Source organism: Eurypyga helias, unplaced genomic scaffold, assembly GCF_000690775.1.
Source record: "Eurypyga helias isolate BGI_N326 unplaced genomic scaffold, ASM69077v1 scaffold6077, whole genome shotgun sequence".
NCBI classification, from domain to species: domain Eukaryota; kingdom Metazoa; phylum Chordata; class Aves; order Eurypygiformes; family Eurypygidae; genus Eurypyga; species Eurypyga helias.
The window spans coordinates 111,300-133,293 of NW_010263626.1; the positions used below are offsets into that span (position 1 = coordinate 111,300).

General features: G+C 39.5%; 1 protein-coding gene across 1 annotated transcript in view; it reads right to left on the reverse strand.

Annotated features, from left to right (window-relative positions):
- The window catches only part of KIAA1217 (KIAA1217 ortholog), a 96,103-nt gene that overhangs the window by 51,447 nt on the left and 22,662 nt on the right, over positions 1-21,994 (reverse strand). Inside the window, exon 3 of the mRNA XM_010156104.1 lies at positions 21,566-21,659. Within this exon, the coding sequence (XP_010154406.1) occupies positions 21,566-21,659 (94 nt within the window). The remainder of the gene's footprint in view (positions 1-21,565; positions 21,660-21,994) is intronic.

Below are 21,994 nucleotides of genomic sequence, written 5' to 3' on the forward strand. Positions count from 1 at the left end.
GTACTGACATATACAATGCTATTTACCTTTGCTTTAAAATACCACTGGGAGTACACAGCCTGAATCAAGACCCCACTGGGCTGGGCAGGGCACAAATGCCTGGGCAGACAACCCCTTCCTGAAAAGTTTACTTTCTATTTTAAGCCATGACTTGGCCCCAGGTGGAGTGTACAGAAGGGGAGGGCTGTCGGAGCCATGAAGTCCAGGGTGCCCAGGTCAGGTGCACTGGGGCATGTGGCCTGAGCAGGAACATGAGCTGCTGACCAGGAGCCAGGCAGGATGCCGGCTGGAGTACAGTGTCTTCTGTCACCTGGTCAGTATTTTCTCTCCTTCCATTTCTCTCTCTTCTCCAAAATCTCCAGAGTCATCGCTAATGGCAACTTTAGAAATATGAATGATGGTCTCATCCTGCTTCTCATCTACACACCTTTTGTGTGATATTCAAGGCACACTAATCTCTCATCTACCTCCCACTTTCTGTGCTGTTTTTCTTCTGTCATCCACCACAATTCCACCATGCTGCTCAATGAAAATACCATTCCCTAATATGCACGCTGTCTCGAGCCACATGTCCCCGGACTTCAACTGCACGACAGGGACAGAGAAAGAGGATATTGGACTTATCTGACCCTCTAAATGCTAGGTGCTATGACAGCCAATTGCTTTGAGGGTAAAAGGAAGATGATTTTTTTAGTGCAAGCATAGGATCATGTGCTTTTTGACTGCAGCCATGTAATACACTTGCCTGAGGGTGTGGTTTTCTTTAGCACATAGCTCTTCATTGTTCTTACTGCCTGTAGACTTTACATCTTTGAAATAGAAACTTTTCTTGTCAATCTTTACGTTAAAATATGGCAAATGGCTAGCAAGAATTACTATATACAACATGAGGGGAAAAGACATCACTGAGAAACTTTCTGTAGTAAAAAAGATCACAGAATGCTTAAACATCTCCTGTGGAGGTTTTTGGTTAGTCTAACACTTATGTCTACCAGATAAAGATTTGGATTTTTTTTTTTAAACAGAGCAACAGATTGAAAAATAGTGAACAACATCTAAAACTAGTTATGTCCTTTATTTCAAGTTATTATTTAGTTGGCATGATCAATAACTTGCTATATTTTGAATATGACTATATGCAGAAAGGTAGCAAACCAACTATCCACCCACCCAGACGTGTGACCTTACAAACTCTTGCTCCTGGTAGCTCACATCAAGTGCGAGCAGACCCAGTGTCTCTGCATACAGCAGAATACAAAGCTTGTGGCAGGTCTTGGCCTCCCAAATAGCAAAGCTCCCCTGAAAGCAGGGCAGTTGTGGTGTCAGAAGCCTTACGGATAGCAAAGAGCAAACTGCTATGCAGTGGTTCAACAACTGGTGATTTCTGCAGTTCAAACCAGTCTGTCTTATCACCCATCGTCAGGAGTAATACATTACACTGATCTTTAAACTTATTACAGCTGAGCTATCTCACAGGCCACTCTTGTGGCCTGTCCCAGCATGGGTATCTTGCAATGAAAAAGCCATCCTTACTTCTGTCTCTCCAGTTGCCTCTACCGCACCATTCACACCAGTGGCACACACCAGACAGGCTCGTGGAGCTGTGCTTGCAGGCACACCAGGGCAATGCCAGTGAGCACAGAGCCTACCACTGATTAATCAGCACCACACCAACCCTTCACCTCACTGTGCAGCTGGATACCAGAGTCACAGCCTGACTCACACCATTATCTGCTAACATCTCACAGCAAAACACGGGCAAAGGGGAAAGTAGGCCACTTCTGCCCTGGCAGCCCTTCCCACTGCTCTCACAGGCCTCCTCTAAATCAATAGAGAACACAGCACCTGGCTTTGCCCCAAGGATTTCAGCCTGCCAAAATACCTACATGGAGCATGTTCCCTAGATGGAGCTTATCCATGCACCCTCTCAAAGACACCCTGGAGTTCCCAGCAGACTCTATTAATCACCTCCCAGGCATGTGAAGCTATTACTTTTCTTACTCTCCTGCTGACACCCTGCATTTTCTTGAGGAAACTGCACCTATGCTCCTCAAGCTGGCTCACCCAACAGCAGAGGACACCCACAAAGAATTTTATCAAGAGCTTGGAGAGTCATGGATGAAAAAGCTACAGAAAAGCTAAATACTGATAAATTCATCTGTCTGTAAAGAGACCTTTTATGGAAATTGCTTACCAGAAGAAAATCCTCTAAAAAGTGAGGCAATTCTTCACTTTTCTAATCAGGGATGACTTAACTCAAGAACCCCAAATCTGACCACAATACAATCCATTAGTTTGCTCTTTCTTTATAAAAATAAATTGACAGCTATTTTGTACAAGTTGTCCAAAACCCTCACTTTAATCAGTAGTTGCACTATATGATACTACTTCTGTCATGACTGATCTTTGATTCAGGTTGGGTTTGGACAGCTGAAAGCACAAATCCATTTCTGCATAAAACCTGTCACATACAGGTTTTCATATTTCTAAAATAATATAATTTACAACAAGAAATAGCACACTTGAAAGTTGCATGATTGCTAAACAGTCTGAAAATGAAATTTTTAATGTATCTGTACCATGACTATCTGTCTGAAGCCAAATCCTTATACTATGAGACATCACTGAGAGGTTGTCACATTTGTCTGCTATTGCCTTCTCATAGTATGCCTTTTAATTTCTATAAATTCCCCCATTCTATTGGGTCATTGCAGAAAAATACAAGGCTGGCTGCAGCTGCGCGTTCCTCCAGCTGCCCAATGCCATACATGAAAACTGCAAAACCATTAGTGCAATTTTTAGTTGCTTCTGGTCAGGAACTTTCCAATGAAAAATACTTCCAGCAGACAATGCTAATCCAAAAGAGCTGAAACATTTGGTGAAAACATCAGTAAAGACAAAAGCTGCAAAAAACCCAGCAGATTTCAGTCAAACACTGTCATTATTTCTTACCAGACATCCCTGGAGTGCTCTAGAGTTTTGGCCTTCCAGATTCACAGACAGGGTGCAACTCAGTCAGAGTCTGCCCTGGGGTAGGGACCCTAGCTCTTCCATGGTGTCTTCAGCACAGCATGTGCCTGGCAGTTTTGGGGTGATCTGCTAGACCTAGTAGTAAGATATGCCAGTGGTTTCAATGTCCATCGCTCCTCAGCCATGCTTCCATACTAGAAGTTTATTTGGCAATTTTGGCTAAGAATGGGCCCCCTGATGGCCAAAAGAGAGAGTCCAGACCATGAAACGGCTGACCTCGGCTAAGTTAGAGACCTGGCCTCAGCTGAGTCTGGCCCCACAGCACAAGGCTCTAGGAGCTGCCAGGGTTCACAATTGTTTTTCATTATGGGAACCACATGCTGGTAAAATAAAACTGATTTCAAATGTTCAAACTTCCCATGAATGGGGAACTCCGAGACCCAGCAAACTGTTCTTAACATGTCCCACATATTTCCATTGTTTTTTCCTGGATAATTTTCCAGACAAGGAGTTGCAAAACCCCCTGAGAAATCTCAGCATTTATTAGAATAAACTTCCCTTTCTTAGCATGCATCTAGGTTTCAGTTCTTTAGCTCTTTTTGCACATTTTTGGTATATGCTCTACTGTAAAATCTCTGTATTACGATGAAAGGAGAGTTGAGCTAAAAACTCAGAACATCTATGAAACTGATTTTTCTGGTTCTAGTGACTGATTACATGAGAACAGAGTACTTAACTGGACATACATGGATATGGCAAGAGAATCACTGGGTTTTTCTTCTTCCATTTATGCTCTTAATTCCATGATTTTTCTTTCCCTTGATCAACAATGCTGTGCTCAGTCACTAAAAGATATTTCTTAGGATGAACCTGTGATGGTAAGCGATAGTGCATCCCTCCAGTCCTCCAGTTTCTATGTTCACTGACTTTTTTTGGCCAAGCTCAGCTGGCTAGAAGCTGACATGAACAAAACAGTGAACCAGAAGATGATGTTCACTATCCTAAGAGGTAGAATTTAGAATACATAAACATGACTGTCCAGAAAGGAGGCACCCTGAGTTAACCTTAATCAGGTGTCATCACCATACTAATCAATATCAATGTGACATCCAGTCTCTACCCATTTCTGCTAGTTGTGCAGGTATACACAAAGTTTATGGCATAAGCACTATTTTATCCTCAAGAGCAGAATTTTTAGGATACCATACTGGAACTGCCCATACACTGGCTTGAAGCTCAGCCACAGCATCACTTCCCTTTCCATGCCACAGAGCATCAAACACATTCTTAACATTATTGTCCCTTATTTTATACCTGTATCTTTAATGCACATTTGTGCATGAAGCCAGTCCCTACAGCAATCCAAATGTTTTACCTCAAGATATTTTACATGTCTCAGTTTGTCCTTTTATATCCCTGACTACATATAAACTTAATTCATACCATATCCTAAAGCTCTCATGGGGAAAACAAAGAATACCTAGTTCACTTTCTACTGAATGTAAAACAGATCCATAAAATTCTAAGCTAACCACAAAACAAATTTAATGGCAATATCAAAACCAATATTTGGTCGCTTCACCTTGCCTTTAAGTCAGTGTGCATGCTGAAGATGGATCATGCAAACACGCAGAGGGATTGCAGACCAAATCCTACACCGTCAGCTATCCTAATGTTACTCTGAGTTTATATCTACAATTAACAACACTAGCACTCTTATTACACTCTTAGATAACATTGTTACCTATGGACAACTAAAACCATCATTTTTTTCTCTGAAATAATTAAAGCCACTTACTGTTACTTAAGGAAATCACCTGTATGGCTACGGCAGTGAGGTGAACATTTGGTTCCACTTCTTCTAATAAAGCACGTTTTGTTTTCAGCCTTGAATCTAAATCCTCAGTCTATGGCATAATATTTTGTTTATCCATATCTTCCGGGAAAAGGTTTTGAAACAGTAAAAATGCTCCTTGTTCCCTCTGCTTACAACAAGGGCAGGCCATCTTGCTTTACCCGCTCTAAGTAATGCTGCTTCAATAGACTGAAGTACTTTTCCACATGACAAGCCTGCAATTTCTCCTCCCCTTCGAAATTAGTCACTAAATAACCTCCTTGGCATGTCACCCAGTCACAAACTGTGCAACACTATGTGATTCAATCACTCAACCATTTTTTAATGTGTGCCTGTAAGATGTATAGAAAGAGACTAACGTTAGGGAATGAAGCACAAGAGAGACTCACAAAGAGGAAAGCCATAAATAAAACAAGTGAGCAACCTCCATTTAGGCAAGAGAGTGCATTTCAAAGGCAACAATATGAAACACATACATATTAATTCCCCACCAGGTGAAGATCTCCAATTATTCAGCAAACCCAGTACATACAATTCTAGAAAAAAATACAGTGAATATAAACATATATATATATATATAAACTTATACAAGGTTATAAACCTTAGAAGCTTTACACATAGTCGGATTGTTAGTGACATTTGGTAGAAGGAAGCACAAGCCCCTCCCATGGAGGAGGCTGTCTACTCATTAACCAGGCACCTGAGCCGCTTGGCTAACCTGAACTTTGGGGCCCCCATAAATCAATCTCATGGTTATCTTTGCAGCACACCACACTAGTCATTACAATCAGCTGGGTGTTGTGGGGTTTTTTTTCTTTTTTAAAAAAGGGGGAACAATAAAGAAGGCAAATTTAAAAAAATTAGAACAGAAAGGATGCTTCCCTTCCTTCCATCCCCTTACTCCAAAAGGCCATAGAATATAGAAAGTTTCTTCTTAAAAATATTTACAGTGTAAAACAGAAGGCACTTGAATATCATAGGGTAAAATCTCATGACATGAGCACTTGCCAGTCCTGCAGTTGTCTTCTGGATTGGAGGGGTTGGGTTTTTTTGGCTATTGGTTTGGGGTTTTTTTGCTTGTTTTTGTTTTTACACAAGTAAAAAACTCCTATATCCTCATGACTGGCATTCAAAAGAACCAAAATACAATTAAGCACATGACCATGAGCTAGTATCACTGTAAAGAACCAGTTATAATGGGACCTTACTGGAGTAACATTTCAGTTTCACAGTACCGCTCTGTCTCTCAGATGTTAATGTGGGAGGCATCATTCGTTTCCGCTACGAAAGGGCAATCTGACACAAAGCATTTAAGTAACAGGACAAAAACTGGAGCAGATTTGGCAGCCAAATCTAAAAATCCAGGTGTTCCACCCCTTACTATCCCCAGCCCAACAACAGAGAATTCCTCCAGCTTTGTAGACAGCTGCTGTGCATTCTGATTTGCAATGTACATTGTAAATTTGTATACCATTTAGTCTTGACCAGGACTTTACAAAATTTATATGTAGTGTAATATAAACAGTCTTTTCAATGTAAAAGTATTCATTTTGTCTTAAAAGTTCAATTTTCATTTTCAATGTAAAATATTTGAAAATATTATTTTTATTAAGTAATTGCACTAGAACTATAATAAAATATTATTATGGCATAGAAACAATGTTAAACCTGTTTATTTTTATTTCAAATTTAATCAGTCAAGGCTTGTTTCTTGCAGTATAGGAGTAAAGCAGTATTTACCATTGAAGCATCTGGTTTATATTTGGCAGGTTTAACTAACCAGTCAAGCATCCCCTTTTAATTAATGGATGTATATACTTGACCTAGTTGAAAAGCTGCTTAGGTCTGCTGACCAACCAGACTCAAAAACATCAAGAGGCAAAAAAAAATACAAGCAAATTATCCTAGTACACTTTTATGCCACACATGCTTTCCCACAGTTACAGAATATATTCTTCAGTCCATGATCTTCCTTAAAGACTAGCAAACCTGCAGTGAGAAAATACATTATTATGCTAATATGCAGGATAAAAAAGACCACTCTATTTCACTATAGTTTTTCTGCAGTGAATTGCAGGCTGGTAGGATGCACATTTTCAGTAATTGAACTCTAGCTTGATAAAGCATATCCCAGAACGTCAGACATACTATAACTAGTTCTCTATACATTTGGAAGTATATGCAAGAGTCTTCAAGTACATCTGATGCATTCATTCAAAAAGTTTTTCATGAGAGGAATGAATCTTCTTTTAATTTTAAAATACATCGGGCACAACATCATAAATACTGAACACATATATCATTACCAAGACTGTAATTTAATTTGTAGGTTCTAACAATGTGTAGAAACCATTCAAGCATCACTTTCCATTTCAATTACTTTATCAGAGCCCTCAAGCCTCGTCTAACTTGCCATGTATTATCCCGTGTTTAATTACTTGCCATTTATTTGTTTATAATGTACTATACAGAACGAGAGTTCCTTTTCAGTTTAACCCCCTGTATAAACAGAATGCATGCTTCTACGAGATGCAACACCCTATGCTTCACTGTGATCAAGCCCGGAATTTTGTTAACTTATTATTTCAAAATCAGTATAAATGTCTGTGTTAACGATAGGCCCAAGTTACCACTGAGCTAAATCGTCAATCACCCCACTTTCTTCTACGTTACTAACAATATTGTGGTCCATTGGACCTTTCCATCAATTTGCCCATCACATTAATTTATTTTCTGTTTGATTCCCTTGCTTTTAAGCAGAAAAAATGTTAAAGGCATCAATAAACCACACAATTATAAAGCCAGAGAATATCTTGAAGTCTACTGTGGGGTATACACATGTGGCATAGACGTAACTTATTGCTTGACTGCTGATCAAAGTTCCTTCTGTTCCTGGTAACAGTTCTTCTGGTTCCTGTTCCCTTAATAATACTTTCATGGATGGAAATAATTAAGCAGTTAATGCCTTGTACTGCCACAAACAACCATTTCCTTGACAGAAAACAGGGAAGCACTTACAGGCTGCATGGCTTGTCACTGACTCTGGACTTGGTTTTGTTCTCAGTACTCTGAAGCAAAGCTTGTGATGGAGTCAACGGGGTTTTGTTCAAATGCAAGAAGTTAGTTCAGTCCAGCAGAATCCAAATGGGAAGACACTTTGCTGATGAAGGCTTTTACAGCTGTATTACAAACAAGCCATTATTTTCTCCTTTTTTGGGGGTTGGATTTGGGATTTTTGGGCATAGGAGATTTTTTTGCCGAGGAAGGTCTCATGCCACTTCACCAGTTCTATAGCCCACCCATCTTCTAATTCTTATCCAAGAAACCAAGAGTGTAGGTCAAAGACCTACGTATGGAGTTGTCTGCAGGATCTCCTAAATCTGCAGCCTCTGATACACAAGACTCTTGAAGGCAGCTGGAGAACCACCATCAGCTTCTTCCTGCTGCTTAGGCAAGCACCACGACAGAAACCTCTCAGTAAGCTTATCTACTTTCTGCAACAAAAGGAAAGCGACAGACGCCCAAGCTTTGCCTCCAAACATTCAGCAGAGGAAGAAAAAAGGTGGTCATACCCAATCCTGATCTCAGTCTCAGCTGCTTCCCCATGGCAAAAATGGGGGAGCAGAACACAGACCTCCCAAGTTGCTCTCCTTCATAAAGGCACTGAGGTGACACACCCCGGCACCCAGCCAGGCTGTGCTGGTACCACCCTGCACTCAACACTGCTCTCCATGACCCTGCGTAACGCTTTCACATTGCCCTCAACTTTCCCACATCTATACCTACAAGGATGTGTGTGGTGTTTTCCTGAAGATGGAAAATCCTACAGAAGCTGTTTGAATTTGAGAGGCCAAGCTAAACAAACAGGGAGGGAACAGAACAGTTCTGGCTGCCTGACACACGCTGGATTTGAGATTAGGTACAGACTACACTATCTTCTGCTAAACATACATGTTATTTGTTATTCCCTCTGTTTACTGATTCTGAAGGCATGCAGTGAAAGAGATACGCCTTAGGGTAGACACAAGTACCCTAAAGTTCTCTTATACTTACTCCAAACTCCCTAGTTCTCAAAAAAATTGTAAACAAACACAAAGCCCTCCCACATCACAGAGCACATAACTACTATCTAGAAAGAAACACTATAAACGGGACAGGCAGCTCAACAGCTTCACTGCTTGCAAAGAAACTTGCTTGGTAAAACAGCTGGAGTTTGCAGTGTGGAGCAACCTGTACACGGAGCTTTTGAACCAGCACACAAGTGAGCATCTGAGCTTCAAGTGAACAGCGCTTCACTGTAACTTGTATATTAACGTTACGTACATATCCATACACACATATGTTTTGCATACCAGCAGCACATTTTTGGCCTATCCTTCGGTGATGGCAGATCAACATAATCAGTGATTTTCGATTTCTAGGGATTTAAAAAATTAAAGCAAGTACAGTGGGAAATCCTGTGCTGGAAACTCTATAAGCCCCTCCAAATGTATTTTAAGTTTACTAGAGCAAATATAGCCAACTCTCACTAGAGTCACATGAAGAAGGTTCTGCAAAACTGAACTATTACGTCAGGTCTGCAGTCTGTCTCCCTACCCTGTAATTTAAACCTCATGCTTCCCCCTCATTTCTGTACTGATTTAAACAAAGACATTTTTCCTAGCTATAGGAAAGTATCACAGCATGTATTGCAGACACATATGCATTAAGCACCTCTCAACAGTTAAGACAGCACTATTAGTTGCTCCGTATTGAGGATTTGTCTCACCTAATGTTGCATTAAAAGACAGGCAGGCAGGCACTCTCCAGAGTCAGCTCATTCCCTCCACAGCCAGGTGGGACTAGCTGCCCTCTGGCATTCCCAACCTCTCGCCACTGACTGCAGTGGGCGGCAATTTCTACCCTAAGCTTTTAAGGATTAGACTTTTTTCCTAATTTTCTATAGTGAGACTGCCCATATGTCTTTTCATTTACCTCATTCTCTGCTCTGGTTTTCATCCTATTTTTTCCCTCTTTTTTTGTCCTTTCTAAGGCAAGCTGAGACACTGTAACGGATAATGGCAGCTTCATTCCAGCTGCTGCTTGGATACAATGGACTTTGCTGTGATCCACCTCAGTGGATCCAACCTGGTCTGTGGTTCCTGGTTTACTGAGCTAAGAATTATGGGTCTCTAGCCTGAAGATGGTAACAAACACTATTTATTTATCAACAAACTAATAGAGACGCAACTCCACTTTCCATTCTCCTCTTCCTCTGTCCTACCATTCTTCTTATGTCTAAACTTTTATCAGCCTAAATGTAGAGGACTGACTTTGTAGCATGAATTTTTTCCTTCTTAGTCCATACATAATGCAGAAATTTTAATAAAAATTAGCAAGAGTCATATGCTGCAAACATTTAACTAATACATAACTGATGTCTTGGACTCCATGTTAAAGGTCTTTTACAACCTAAATGATTCAATGACTCTATGACACTGGGAAGAGATTGAGTAGGTAAAGAATTATATGGGAAGGTAATAGGGAATTCTGAGTGTAAAACTAAAGAAGAAAGAGGAAAAAGACAAAAGAAAAAGGGGATCAGACAGGGTAAAGGACAGTAACAGAATTTTGTGAAAGAGGCCAGAGATGAAGGAGTATAATATTGGATATGGAGATGCTCAGAATTAAATAGGGAAACAAGAAATGGATAATAAATTAAAAAAAAGAAACAAAAACAGGAGACTTAAGCTAGTAAGTGAGAAACTGATGAGAGGAGTTAAAAACACTACAGCATATGAAAGGAAATTGAACAAAAAAAATTCAGTGAAAGAGTGAGAAAACAGAATAAGAGTGGAAAAACATGAGCTAATGCAAATTTTCTTCAAGGCTAGAAGTTTCTGTATTAGCTGCTGTTATTACAATGTTGTAGCCCAGCATAGCAGCCATGGGAGGGAGAGGGAGAGAAGAAGAAAGAAGAGGGAAGAGAAAGAAGAAAATACATCCAACATGAATTTGTTGAGTTTGGGTTTTTGGCAAAGATGGTCAGAACATGAAGGTAACTTTTAGGAACAAAGTGAGCAGAGCACTCCAGGCAAATGCCAGCTGGAGCAACTTGTGAATGTTTGAGGACACAGGCAAAGAAGCTACGACCACCACTTGTCTTTGCAATCCACTCTCATACTTAAAGCAAAGATATTTGAGATGCTCTTTAAAGCTACAAATGGCTTTTGAAAGCTAGCACTTAGTTCATCCATCCCCACTGAACATGTAGCTAAGGTTCAAAGAGCTTCATCTTCTTCAGACACTGCAGAAAAGAACAGGTCTCTGCAAGTCAGTGCAGCATGTCCAGGACTCGACATGCAATGGGACTGAGAGCTGAGAGGTAACAATGAGGTGGCTGTTGCTCTGTGTACATGTCTGGCCATTAGCAGGGGACAGCAGAAATTCTGGTTGGATAAAATCACCACCAAGCTCTGACAAGTGGTGAGACATGTTGTGTGTGTGTGCCTGCATGTGTGCATGCAACCCGTACTTCTCAGAGACCTTTCTCCGGCATCGACTCCATCATGTTATCAACCCCCTGACCACACGGACTTATGACCCCAAACACACCTGCACATCAAGAGATTTTTGGCCATCATAATATGCAACACCCTCCCTATTCCTAGACTAAGACCACCTTTTTTCAGGTGTAAAACAAGAATCCAACAGAAAGATAAGGGGAAAGCAATATTACACATCTTGTCATAAAGTGTGGAGCTTCCAACACACATCATCTTAAATCCAGCTAGGAGAGCAGGCTCTGTATTTGGACTAGGCTACTGAACCTGTTGACACTCCCTAGTTGACATTGTCACAGATTAGCTGTCAGTGAGACAACTCTGGTGACACACTGGGTGAACTCTGCTTGGAAGGGAAGGGAGCACAAATGCAGGTAGCCTGACCCAGAGCAGTCCCAGTCTTTCAGTAACTCCAGTCTTCCTAGGCTTCCAGTCTAGCCACACTTCAGGCAATCTGAGCAAAACAGTGCATGAGATGCAGCACACTTTGCATTGGCCTGACTGAAATCACAGTGCTGTTGTACGGCGGCTTATTCCCCCAGCAACATTTCATTGTCTGAGCTATCACCTTGCTACCAGTCTGCATGACTTTATTCCTGACTGGCAAGACAAATAACCAGATCAGTGAACCTAGCAGGCACTCATTTCTGCATATTTATGAGTGTATTTCATTTCCTACAAACAAATGGAATGTGAGTTTAAAGAAAAAAAAAAAGTTAAAATAACCCAATTAAGCAGAGAGAAGTTAATAAATCTCTCATGTTTGATTTTCCTATGCTTCCTTAGTGTACTTTCCAGACAGAATAGTGTGGTGAGTACACTAAGAAACCTCTTAGCATTTCAGCCAAGATTTTTCAGGGTGTTATCATAAATGACAAAAATATAAACACACTGAAACATAACACATTTCAATCCTAAAAAGGTCGGATTTACATAATTACATCATTGGTTTGCCAATATCCACATTCATCTCATCAGTATAGCATGGCCCACCCATCCCATACGCTATTAGACTGTTTGGACTGAACATATAAAAGCTGTTACTGATTTTTTTTTTAAAGTTAACATTATGACACCCCTCATAACTAGTGCTGCATTCAAATCAACTGTTTCTTTTGCTTTTCCACAGCTGCTTTTTAGGTAGAACATTCTGAGACCAAACAGGAGTCCTGTAATTCATGAGCATATAGCAAGCGTTTCTTCCCCCCTCCCCATTCTCCTTGAAGAGATCAAGCACATCATGTACATAACATAGACAGCCACCACCAACGCAGGGAGCCAAACCCTTCAGACCAGTCTCAATTTCAGCACTTCCTCAGGGCACCACTGAACTGATGGGGTCATCCCTTTTTTTTTCCAAAAAAGGAATAGTTTCAAACACATACAGTTCTGGTACAGATCAGCATTTTTATTTGGTTTAAATATGTTGTATATCAGATTTCTGCTCTTTAAAAAAAGAAATACTGTTAGTAACTGTGCTCATAAATCAAAGTAAATGCAAGGCTTTCTGACTCGCTGTCTAATGACTCAGCTCTTATTTTTGTTCCATATTTGTATCTCTTCCCACTGCACTGAAGCCAAATAAAACTGAACAAGTTGGTATGGTTAAATGGACATAAAGGAAAGCATAACCCTTGGTCTCATCTGGCATTATCAGAAAACTGAGTCAAAACACAGATATATGGAACACATCAGGTTGCAAATCACACAAAAATGTTGCAAAACAGAGCTGATAGTTAAACGACCTAAGCAGCATGTTTACACCTGTAACCAGCTCTTTCTTCCAATATAAGGTCATAGCAAATTAGAAGAAATAAGTTGTGATGGGTTTTGGAGTCAGGACAATCAGCAGGAGAAATGGTCACAGAAGCCTTATATACAACTGGATTTTGCAATCTAAGTGTTCAAGTTGTGCATCTCACACCTATAAGGCCCAGCAGCTGTAAGTACATCGTTTGCAACATTAGAGGTGTTATTGGTGCCTCAATTAAGAGTCTTCTTAGATCACAAACTCCTTCTTATACTGCCTGAGCCCCACATTTTCTTTTCAATTTACTTCCTTCTATCAATAAAACCCCAAACCCAACAAAAAAAACCCAAAACCAACCCCAACCCAAAAAGCAAAAAACAGGTTCGCCAGCATGACTGAAGTAAACAACCTAGTTTATCCTAAGGTCAAGCTATCTATAGTAAATATTAAGTGATTGAGGAACTAACCTTTTACTCAACACACCCTTCTGGTCTTCACTTTGTTACACAGAGTTCTAATTTGTAATGATGTGAGAAAGGGATATATTCACACAAAAATAATTTCAGCCTCACATAGTTTCTCATGGAGTCCTGTTGCCTGCTGATATTTGCAACTGTCTTGCTTTTGCCAGCTGAGGCTTTTTTTGACCCCAGACCTTAACATGTATCCAAGAGAAGATATTTTTACTTCTCTTATTTTCAGAAGTCTGATTAGTTTTCCAGAGCCCTTATTAGAAAAAGTACAATCCAACATGGAGAAGAAGCAAGATCCTCAGTTACGCAGCTGTGTTCTCCTAGATAACAGGTCCTCTTTGTTAAAAGGAAGATAGGGACAGAATTAATTCTCTTTAGTATTCATTAGGCTTATCTAACGGCAGGTAACTGATAATATACTGAAGTGAATAGTCAGTGGAAAGCAGAGAACTTGGGTCATGATCATTTTGGATTTGTGAAAAACTTTAGAAAGCTAAGGTCCCAAATGACAAGCAAATGGCAGGTTTGAAGAAGAAAAATTATTGCTTGAAATTTTACTTGGCTTCTAGGAACCATGGTACCGAAACATCCACCTCCACAGTGTGATTTTTAATCCCTCTTCAAGAAACAGCTCATTTAGAAAGCTAACTGGAAGTCATAAAGCTTGGTTGGACTTTGGCTTATGGGACTCCAGCAATTCAGATAAGCTACCTGGTCTACAGAGGAGATATAGGAGGACCTTCTGTCCTAATAAGGGAGGTCACAGCCATGAGCATTTTTATCATCTGTCAATGTGTTTATGGAGCTCTGGCAACATCTGACTCTGCCAGCTACTTAGGAATTTGAAGTAATCAACCAAATTTATGCAAATTGCTACACTGAAAGTAAGGGCAGTGGAAAAAGAAAAAAAAAAAAAGAGTAAAACGTCTAAAGGTTTGGAACAAGGAAACATTATGTTAAAAAAACTGGACTAAGAATAAAACCAGAAACTAGGAGACAATAAAAATTACTCAAATCCAATCTTTACAGTTTTATTCAGGGCAACCTCCTAGCAAAGGCAGTGTAAGTTTTGCCTGAGAACTTCAGACTATGTGAGAGATAAGACTTCTAATTTTAATGAATGGCTGAAAAGACTTCATGCAAGGCAGATCATATGCTGTCATTAAGTAACTCCATCAGCTCCAGGGCAAGCTCTAAACAAACCTCAACACGAAAGGCAGGCTGGCTTGAACATAGGCCTGTTAGTCAGAAATAAAGAACTTTCCCCCTAAAAATTCCACTAGAACAACTGTACTGTGGTTGCAAGTTGATCTGTTTCCACAGACAAAACTCTCTGGGAGTTTCCAGGTAACTGGTTTGTGATATCTACCATATGACACTCCTCTTAGAGTAACCAGAAGATTATTCCTTGGGTGCGGCAAGCTCATGTTCCTTGAACAGTTTAATATCAAGAACATGACACTTTCTTTCAACAGCCAGCTTGATAAAAACTCAAATTCATCCTCATTATTTGAAAATTTTAAAAAAGCTATCTTTCAAAATGTTGGTATAGTAATAGGATCTACACAGTTATATTCCTTACACATGATGTTTGCAAATTAACTATGATACACCAAAGCACATAGCCATCATATAAAAAAAGCCACAGTGCAGTATCCATCCAGCTAAAATGCAGGATCTGCATCTTTAAACAGATCAACTTTTTGCCAGGTCATATTTGAGATTTATATATTGTTTTATATGAAGCTAAAATAAAAAAATATTTTTCCTTAAAATTCTGTCCCCTTTCCCACTAACTTAGGCTTTATACTGCAGTAGGTATTGTATATCAAAGGACATATGAATAAAAGAGAACAGGTACATTTACAGTCTTTCATCACAGTCTGATTTGAGGCAGCTACTTCTCAGTGTCTGCAGCTCTATAGTTGTATAAATAATTGGCAACTACTGACAACCCAGTCAAAGCAGAATTAGTAAAATCTGTATCAGTGAAAAAAATCCAGAACATCAGAGACTTCTGTTATAGATTTTGTTCAAATCTCAGCAAGATTTGTAATGACAAGTTGGAAAAAATAACTGTTTTTGTTTAATATGTAGGTTTGAAACTAGACATAAAATCTGAGCATAGAGTTTGGTGATTTAGACAGCAATTAAACATTTATTTTCTCATATGACTCAAGGAAGAAGAAACAGTTTTCATTGTTTGATGTAAATTCCTAGTTAATCTAAAAATATCTTTTAGTTTGAAAAGAAAAAAAAGAAAAGTAATTATATATCTTTCATTATTTATCAGCATCATCTTACCTTACATCTCTCGGTGAGTTCCGTTTCTAGATGACTTTGGCAGGTATTTTAATTCAGAATTAGTTTCAGCAATACATGCCATTACATCTTCTCTTTAAAATGCACCACTTTTTCTCCTTTCCTCAGACAAACTATGTGGACTAAAAGAGCTGCAGCGCCTCTGTTCAAGCGATTTCATGGACACTCAGAGGCTGTCTTTCTACTGCATGAAAGTTAAATCTGAATAAGGAAGGCATTTTCCCCGTCCCGGAAATCAGTATAACCAAAACCAATGCTGAGCTAATGAGAAATGTTTCTTCCATGTGTTCTGTTTGGCAGACACTGCAAGTCATATCAAGGAAACACGTGATGTTTATAAATACAGTATGGCTCATGTTGTCATAACCTCTCAGTGACAAAAAGAGCATTAGAAAAAGCAGACAGCAAAACAGCAGGAAAGATGAGATTTGTATCATTTGGAAGGTCTCTATCAGATAATAGAGGTATTAGCGTTTGCTTTTTCTTTTTTCTTTTTCTTCCCAAAAGAAAACAAAGTTTTACAGTAATAGGATCAGTAAGGCAAACACACAGCAACTTGTAAAACTGCTGTCCTATAGGCAACCTAGGACTAAAATGCATTCACCCAATTTATTGCTTGGATTTCTTTCCAATAAATACTTTTGTTCTAAATATCTCTACGTAGTTCAAGGAGCTTTTATTTTTTTCTTTCTTAGCTGCAGTATGCAATGAACTAATGTAATTTTGGCAGCGTTTGCAGCTTTCATGTTTATTGCTGTTAGGATCACAAACAATCCTATAAAACAAAGTTAAACATCTCCAAGTAGCTGGTACCTTAAGAACACAGAAGGATGATTCTGCTTTTAGTCTCCCTCTGTCTTTCCTGCAAACCAGCACTGAATTTCAGGCTCCCTGGATGCTCTAAATTCTTGTGGAGTTGTTTGAGAGTTTTTAGGACTTGTAGGGTTTTTTAAGTTAAAAAATTGCATCTAAGTCTAGACAGTTAAAATGTTAGCAACCTGCTAGATAAGCACTTTTGGGGAAAAATGAAAAGTTGCTGTAGTGCAATTTCAGTAATTAAAGCTATTCAGCAAAGCAGCTTACCCAACTTACCAAGGGTCTGTCTCATTTTACTGTACAACTCATTTTAACTCATCCCCTCTCACCCTGGCATCCCAAACTCCCATCACTGCCAGGAACATCATCACCTTCTTGCCATTCTAACTCCCAGAAAATATCGAGTTTCCACGTACTCCCCACTCCCCAACTTAGCTCTGACTCAACTTGCCCTAATTGCTCTTTCTTGGAGAAAGAGTCTCTAAAAAAAATCCAGAACACCTCCAACTGTACCTCCATACAACAGCAGCCACAATGAACATTCTTTGGATATTCTGGCCTCACCCACCCAGCAGAGATCTGCTAAGGTCTTATGCAAGTCAGGGAATCAAGCAAAAGCACGGTGGGTCTAGGACATTTTAAAACAAAGTGTAACCCACAGACTTTAGGCAGGTGGTTGGGAAGAGAAAGGTTGCCAAACAAAATAGCCATGAGTTTGTTACGAATTAAAAAATCCCTCCTGATTCTCAAAATTGGCTCACAGATGAAGCCCAAAACAAATCATTGCATAAAGCAACACTATTAGTATCCAACCGTGCCACCAGAAATGCAGACAAGTTGCAGTGACAGAATGGGGAAATTATAATTTAGGATTCTTCCCCTTTCAGCCACTCCATGAAAGGACGGGGCAGGGAATGAGGACAGAAAATACACTGTGCACTTTCAGTGGGGGAAATCTCTTCCACTTGGAATCAGCAGGGGCTTACAGGAACAACCCAGGGTAAAAGAAGCTGTGACACCTCCAAATTCAATTCATTCAGCAACATATCGAAATCCGCTGTCAGTTCTTTAGTGTCATCAACTGATGTTCAACTTCTATACCACAGCTGAGTGTGAGCGGCAACCCTGAACCTTACACCTAGTAAGTCTGAGAAAGCCTTTTCCCCTACAAACCTATGCAAATCACAAACATTAATTATAACAACATAGACCAGCATGGCTGTGTACATGCATTTCCACTGGCATTCAGAACAATGCCAGAGAGAATAAAAAGATCATCTAAACATTTGGACATGAGACTATTTTGTCAAAGGAAGGTATTGCTGCACTGAGAGCTAGAAAGTGCTGATAAACGTTACAAGCTCAGGGGAAGGAACAAATGCATGAAATGCAGCAATGGGAAGATACATTTTTCCAACGCAAACAACTGCTACAGATTTTCAGCATACATTTTGGGAAAAGAATAACAAAAAAAGGAAGAGCACAAACACAAACATTCAGTGAGATTGCACTATGTAGCTACCTCTTGCTTGAACAGCATGGCAGACCTGTCAAACAAACCATACTCTTCAAGACATAAACAGCCATGGCACAAATATTCAGTAAAAAAGTAAGGCACTCTGAAGGATTTCAAGAGAAACTGTCCTTCAAAGCTTGCTGAGACGCCAAGCAAAACATCTTTTCTCAAACACAACCCATTCAGAAAAATATATGAACCGAGAAAATTTGAATTAAAGGACATGAAAACTCAGCGGTCTGACAGGAAAGCTGAAACTCACAGATCCCACACTCCTCTTGCACATTTTGAGTCCTCTTGTCCATATGGGTAATAGTTAATACTTCAAGTGCTACTGCCAACTCTTATACAGGTCTCACATCTGTTTGGTAGTTAAAACAGGTGTCCAAACTGGCAGCTAACATTATTTTCTGAGATTATTTTGGGTCTGTTACATGGAAATGATTATAAATCACATTAAAAGAAGCCGGAACATCATCAAACCCAGGGATAAAGGTTCCAAAGGGACAAGAAGGCAAACAGTAGAAAAATCTGTAAAGGCAAAACTTCCTCAAACTTCAAAAAAACCCAAAGCTTTAACTCACATATGGCAGGAGATACAACCACACTCACAGTATCACCATGGAAAAATGTACTTACAACAGCTAATTCATGACATTCTAAATACTGTTCTTTTCACCAGTCTGACAATAAGCTGTATTTCTGTAGGGTACTTTTAAACAGTTATGATGCCAAGCACAGTGGTTATGAGAGTTACTCCCTACATCCAACTGTAGTGAATTTAGGTCTCGTATATCACATGAAATTGAAGAACATCGATTTACCCAGTGCAAAGATGCACAAACACAAAAGGAGGGATGAGAAGCAAAGTTCACAATCTTTTGGATATCATGTCATATCAATGTATGACATGTAAAATGTACATGTTTCTCACTTACTCCACCTGCATTCCTACTTCCTTTAATATGGTTTGCTAAGGAAAGAGGGATAGATAATCCATCTGCTTACTGGTGGTTGTCTACCCTGACCTAATAAACTATGAATCTGCAGGCAAATTTCAACCAGATTTAACCAACAGGTAGAAACCATTAGACTACTATATCCCTACAAATTTTGCCGAATTAGAGATTTGCAAGAAAATCCTACAGTAATTCCACAGAACAGAGGAAAAGTTGCAGTGTGTGCTTCAGCATTTTAGACTCCAGAGGACGAGCATCAGAGACAGCAGTTACAACCCTCTACTTTGGGAAAAGCCTCAGTTAGGACCTGAGTGTTCCTGCACAAGGAAGCAGCAACTAGAAGACACATCCTTAGACAAACAGGTTTCATTACTTCCGGAGCTCAAGAAATCGCCTGTAACCATGCTCAAAACTTTGAAGTGCCGAAGTTCACATAGATCAAAGGGAAGACTTTTTGCATATTTCTCCACAAAGCCCCCATGAACATCCTGGCTCTGACTTCACCTCTCAGACCACAAAGACAAGGAATTTGCCAATGCAAAGCCAAATGAGAAAATAGCTGTTTTGTTGGATGTGCAGAATTTCAAAATGGCATCTTTGGCATTTCAGCAGAGCTAAATACAATATTCCACCATGAAACCACCACTTCTGCAAAGTTCATCACTATGTCACAAATATTTCTGAGTTATGGCCAAAGACAGATAACTCAGTCATAATCAGGAGGTGTCAAGTGTGCATTTACTTGCTTTACAACACAATATTTTTAAAGTAAGCAATACAGATTATTACAGGTGTTGCACAGAAGCAGCACCTGTGATCAAACCAAATCTGTTAGGCAGCAAATCCCTGGAAGAGGGCCAAAGAAGTAATCGTTGCTTTTGAATGTATGTAGCTAACACAGTAGTTAACCATATCTGAAAACAAGTATAGGGCACACAAATCAAGCCACAGCAGATACGTTCTGCATCCGCTGCACATGGAACAAGAACAGTATAGTATAACTTTATAAAGCCAGAGTGAAACAGTTACATGAGTTAATGCCATAATGCAAAATGACAGAATGTCGTGCCTTTGAATATGAATGCAACATATCGCACACTTCCAGTTACTTCTGTGGGAATGTAACTAGAATTGACAAATTCCAGGACCTTAGAGAAGACACTGAAAACTATCACATCAGCCCTTTGAAGTACATCTATTTGCTCTCTCATGTTGTGTGTGCAGCAGTGTGAATAATCAAATAATTACATTTCTGACCTATCAGCAGGACCATTTTATAATTGAAGTACATAAATGAGAGGTGGTTGAGAATAGTGCCTGTAAATAAACTATTGCAATCTTTCTAAAATAATGTGGCCCTAAACTGTTGAAACAGCAGAAGAACTTACATGAAATATTAATAATAAAGCAGTGTGCCATGCTCAGAATTGATAATGAAACCAGGAAGCAAATGTACAACCAAGCAAATCACTTCTCAGTAAATTTTCTGCACAGTTGAATCAGCTTTGGAGCACACATAAAAGCCACAAAGCAGGTAGGGTAGTAGTGGCATCCCATGCTGGCTCCATCGAGCTCATTTGGTTGTACCATTTCTTGGGGACAGACCTGGATGGGTGGGGAGGAGATGAGGTTGCGTGATTTCATCACCACCACCCCTGCTGCAATGTTAGCTGTGGGTAACACGGTGGAATCCTTGATGCCTTCTCGGCATCAAGTACCAATCAGCATAAGACAGAGACAGAAAAAGCAAGAGTTTCAAATACCTTCTGTACATTTTCCCAATACAAAGTGTTCACTTGAAAATGCAAATATACTAGTCCATGTTCAGTACAGGTAGAAGATTTTAGAAAGAGACAAAAACATCTACACCACAATGGGTATTTATCAGAATTTCTTCTTTGAAATGATTATTTACAAAGTGTTCCAATAGACTTTAGGCTAGGTATATCTCCCTAGCTGCTGCAAACCAGTCCATGCTGAAGCCTTGCTGGAGTGAACTAACACCATGACATACTTCACTGTAAAGGGTTTGGAAGCACAAAATAAGAATTTGTATAAACTCTGAGTTCTGTTTGTGCCCTGAAATACGTAATTAAAGGCTATGTTTTGATTAACATGCTTTAGTGCTAGTAAACAAGAACAAACAAAAAAAACCAGTTAATGCTCAGGGCAAGTAATTGGAAAAAGCAAAGCAGTTAAGACAGATTTCGGTAAGTGATATTATCAATTCCCTCCTCTATATACCTATCATACATACACTCTTGATTTTATGAATTGTTCTGTAGGTATTACAGTTATGAATTTAAACATGCAACATAAAAGCTGGAGGGAAGAGAAGTATGAATGTAGCACTAGTACTTACCCTTATATCTCCATTTACAGCTCTGGAAGTGTGATTAAATGCGTGTGCAGGATCTTTGTTGTAAACTTTAAGGAAAGATCGGTCTTGAATATTCCTGGAATCAAAAGAATCAACAACGATAACAGATGAAAGTAGTTTTATTTACTTTGTTGCCCGAAAGTTTCAGGTAATAGACAAACGTAGTAGGTCTGCAGCTGACCTATAAGAAAAACGTAAATGCCATAACTTAGACACACACAAACAAAAGCCTACTTTGATTCTCTTTCCCATGGGAAGTATCATTCTTTCGCTACAACTCCACACCCATAAAATTAGATAGTGTTAAGTTTCTTTCAAGATCCTGCCATAGACTGAAAACACTTTGAAGACAATAGAGCTACAACATTTACACGGCACTCAAAAGCATTTCGTTAATATTTACATGTTTTA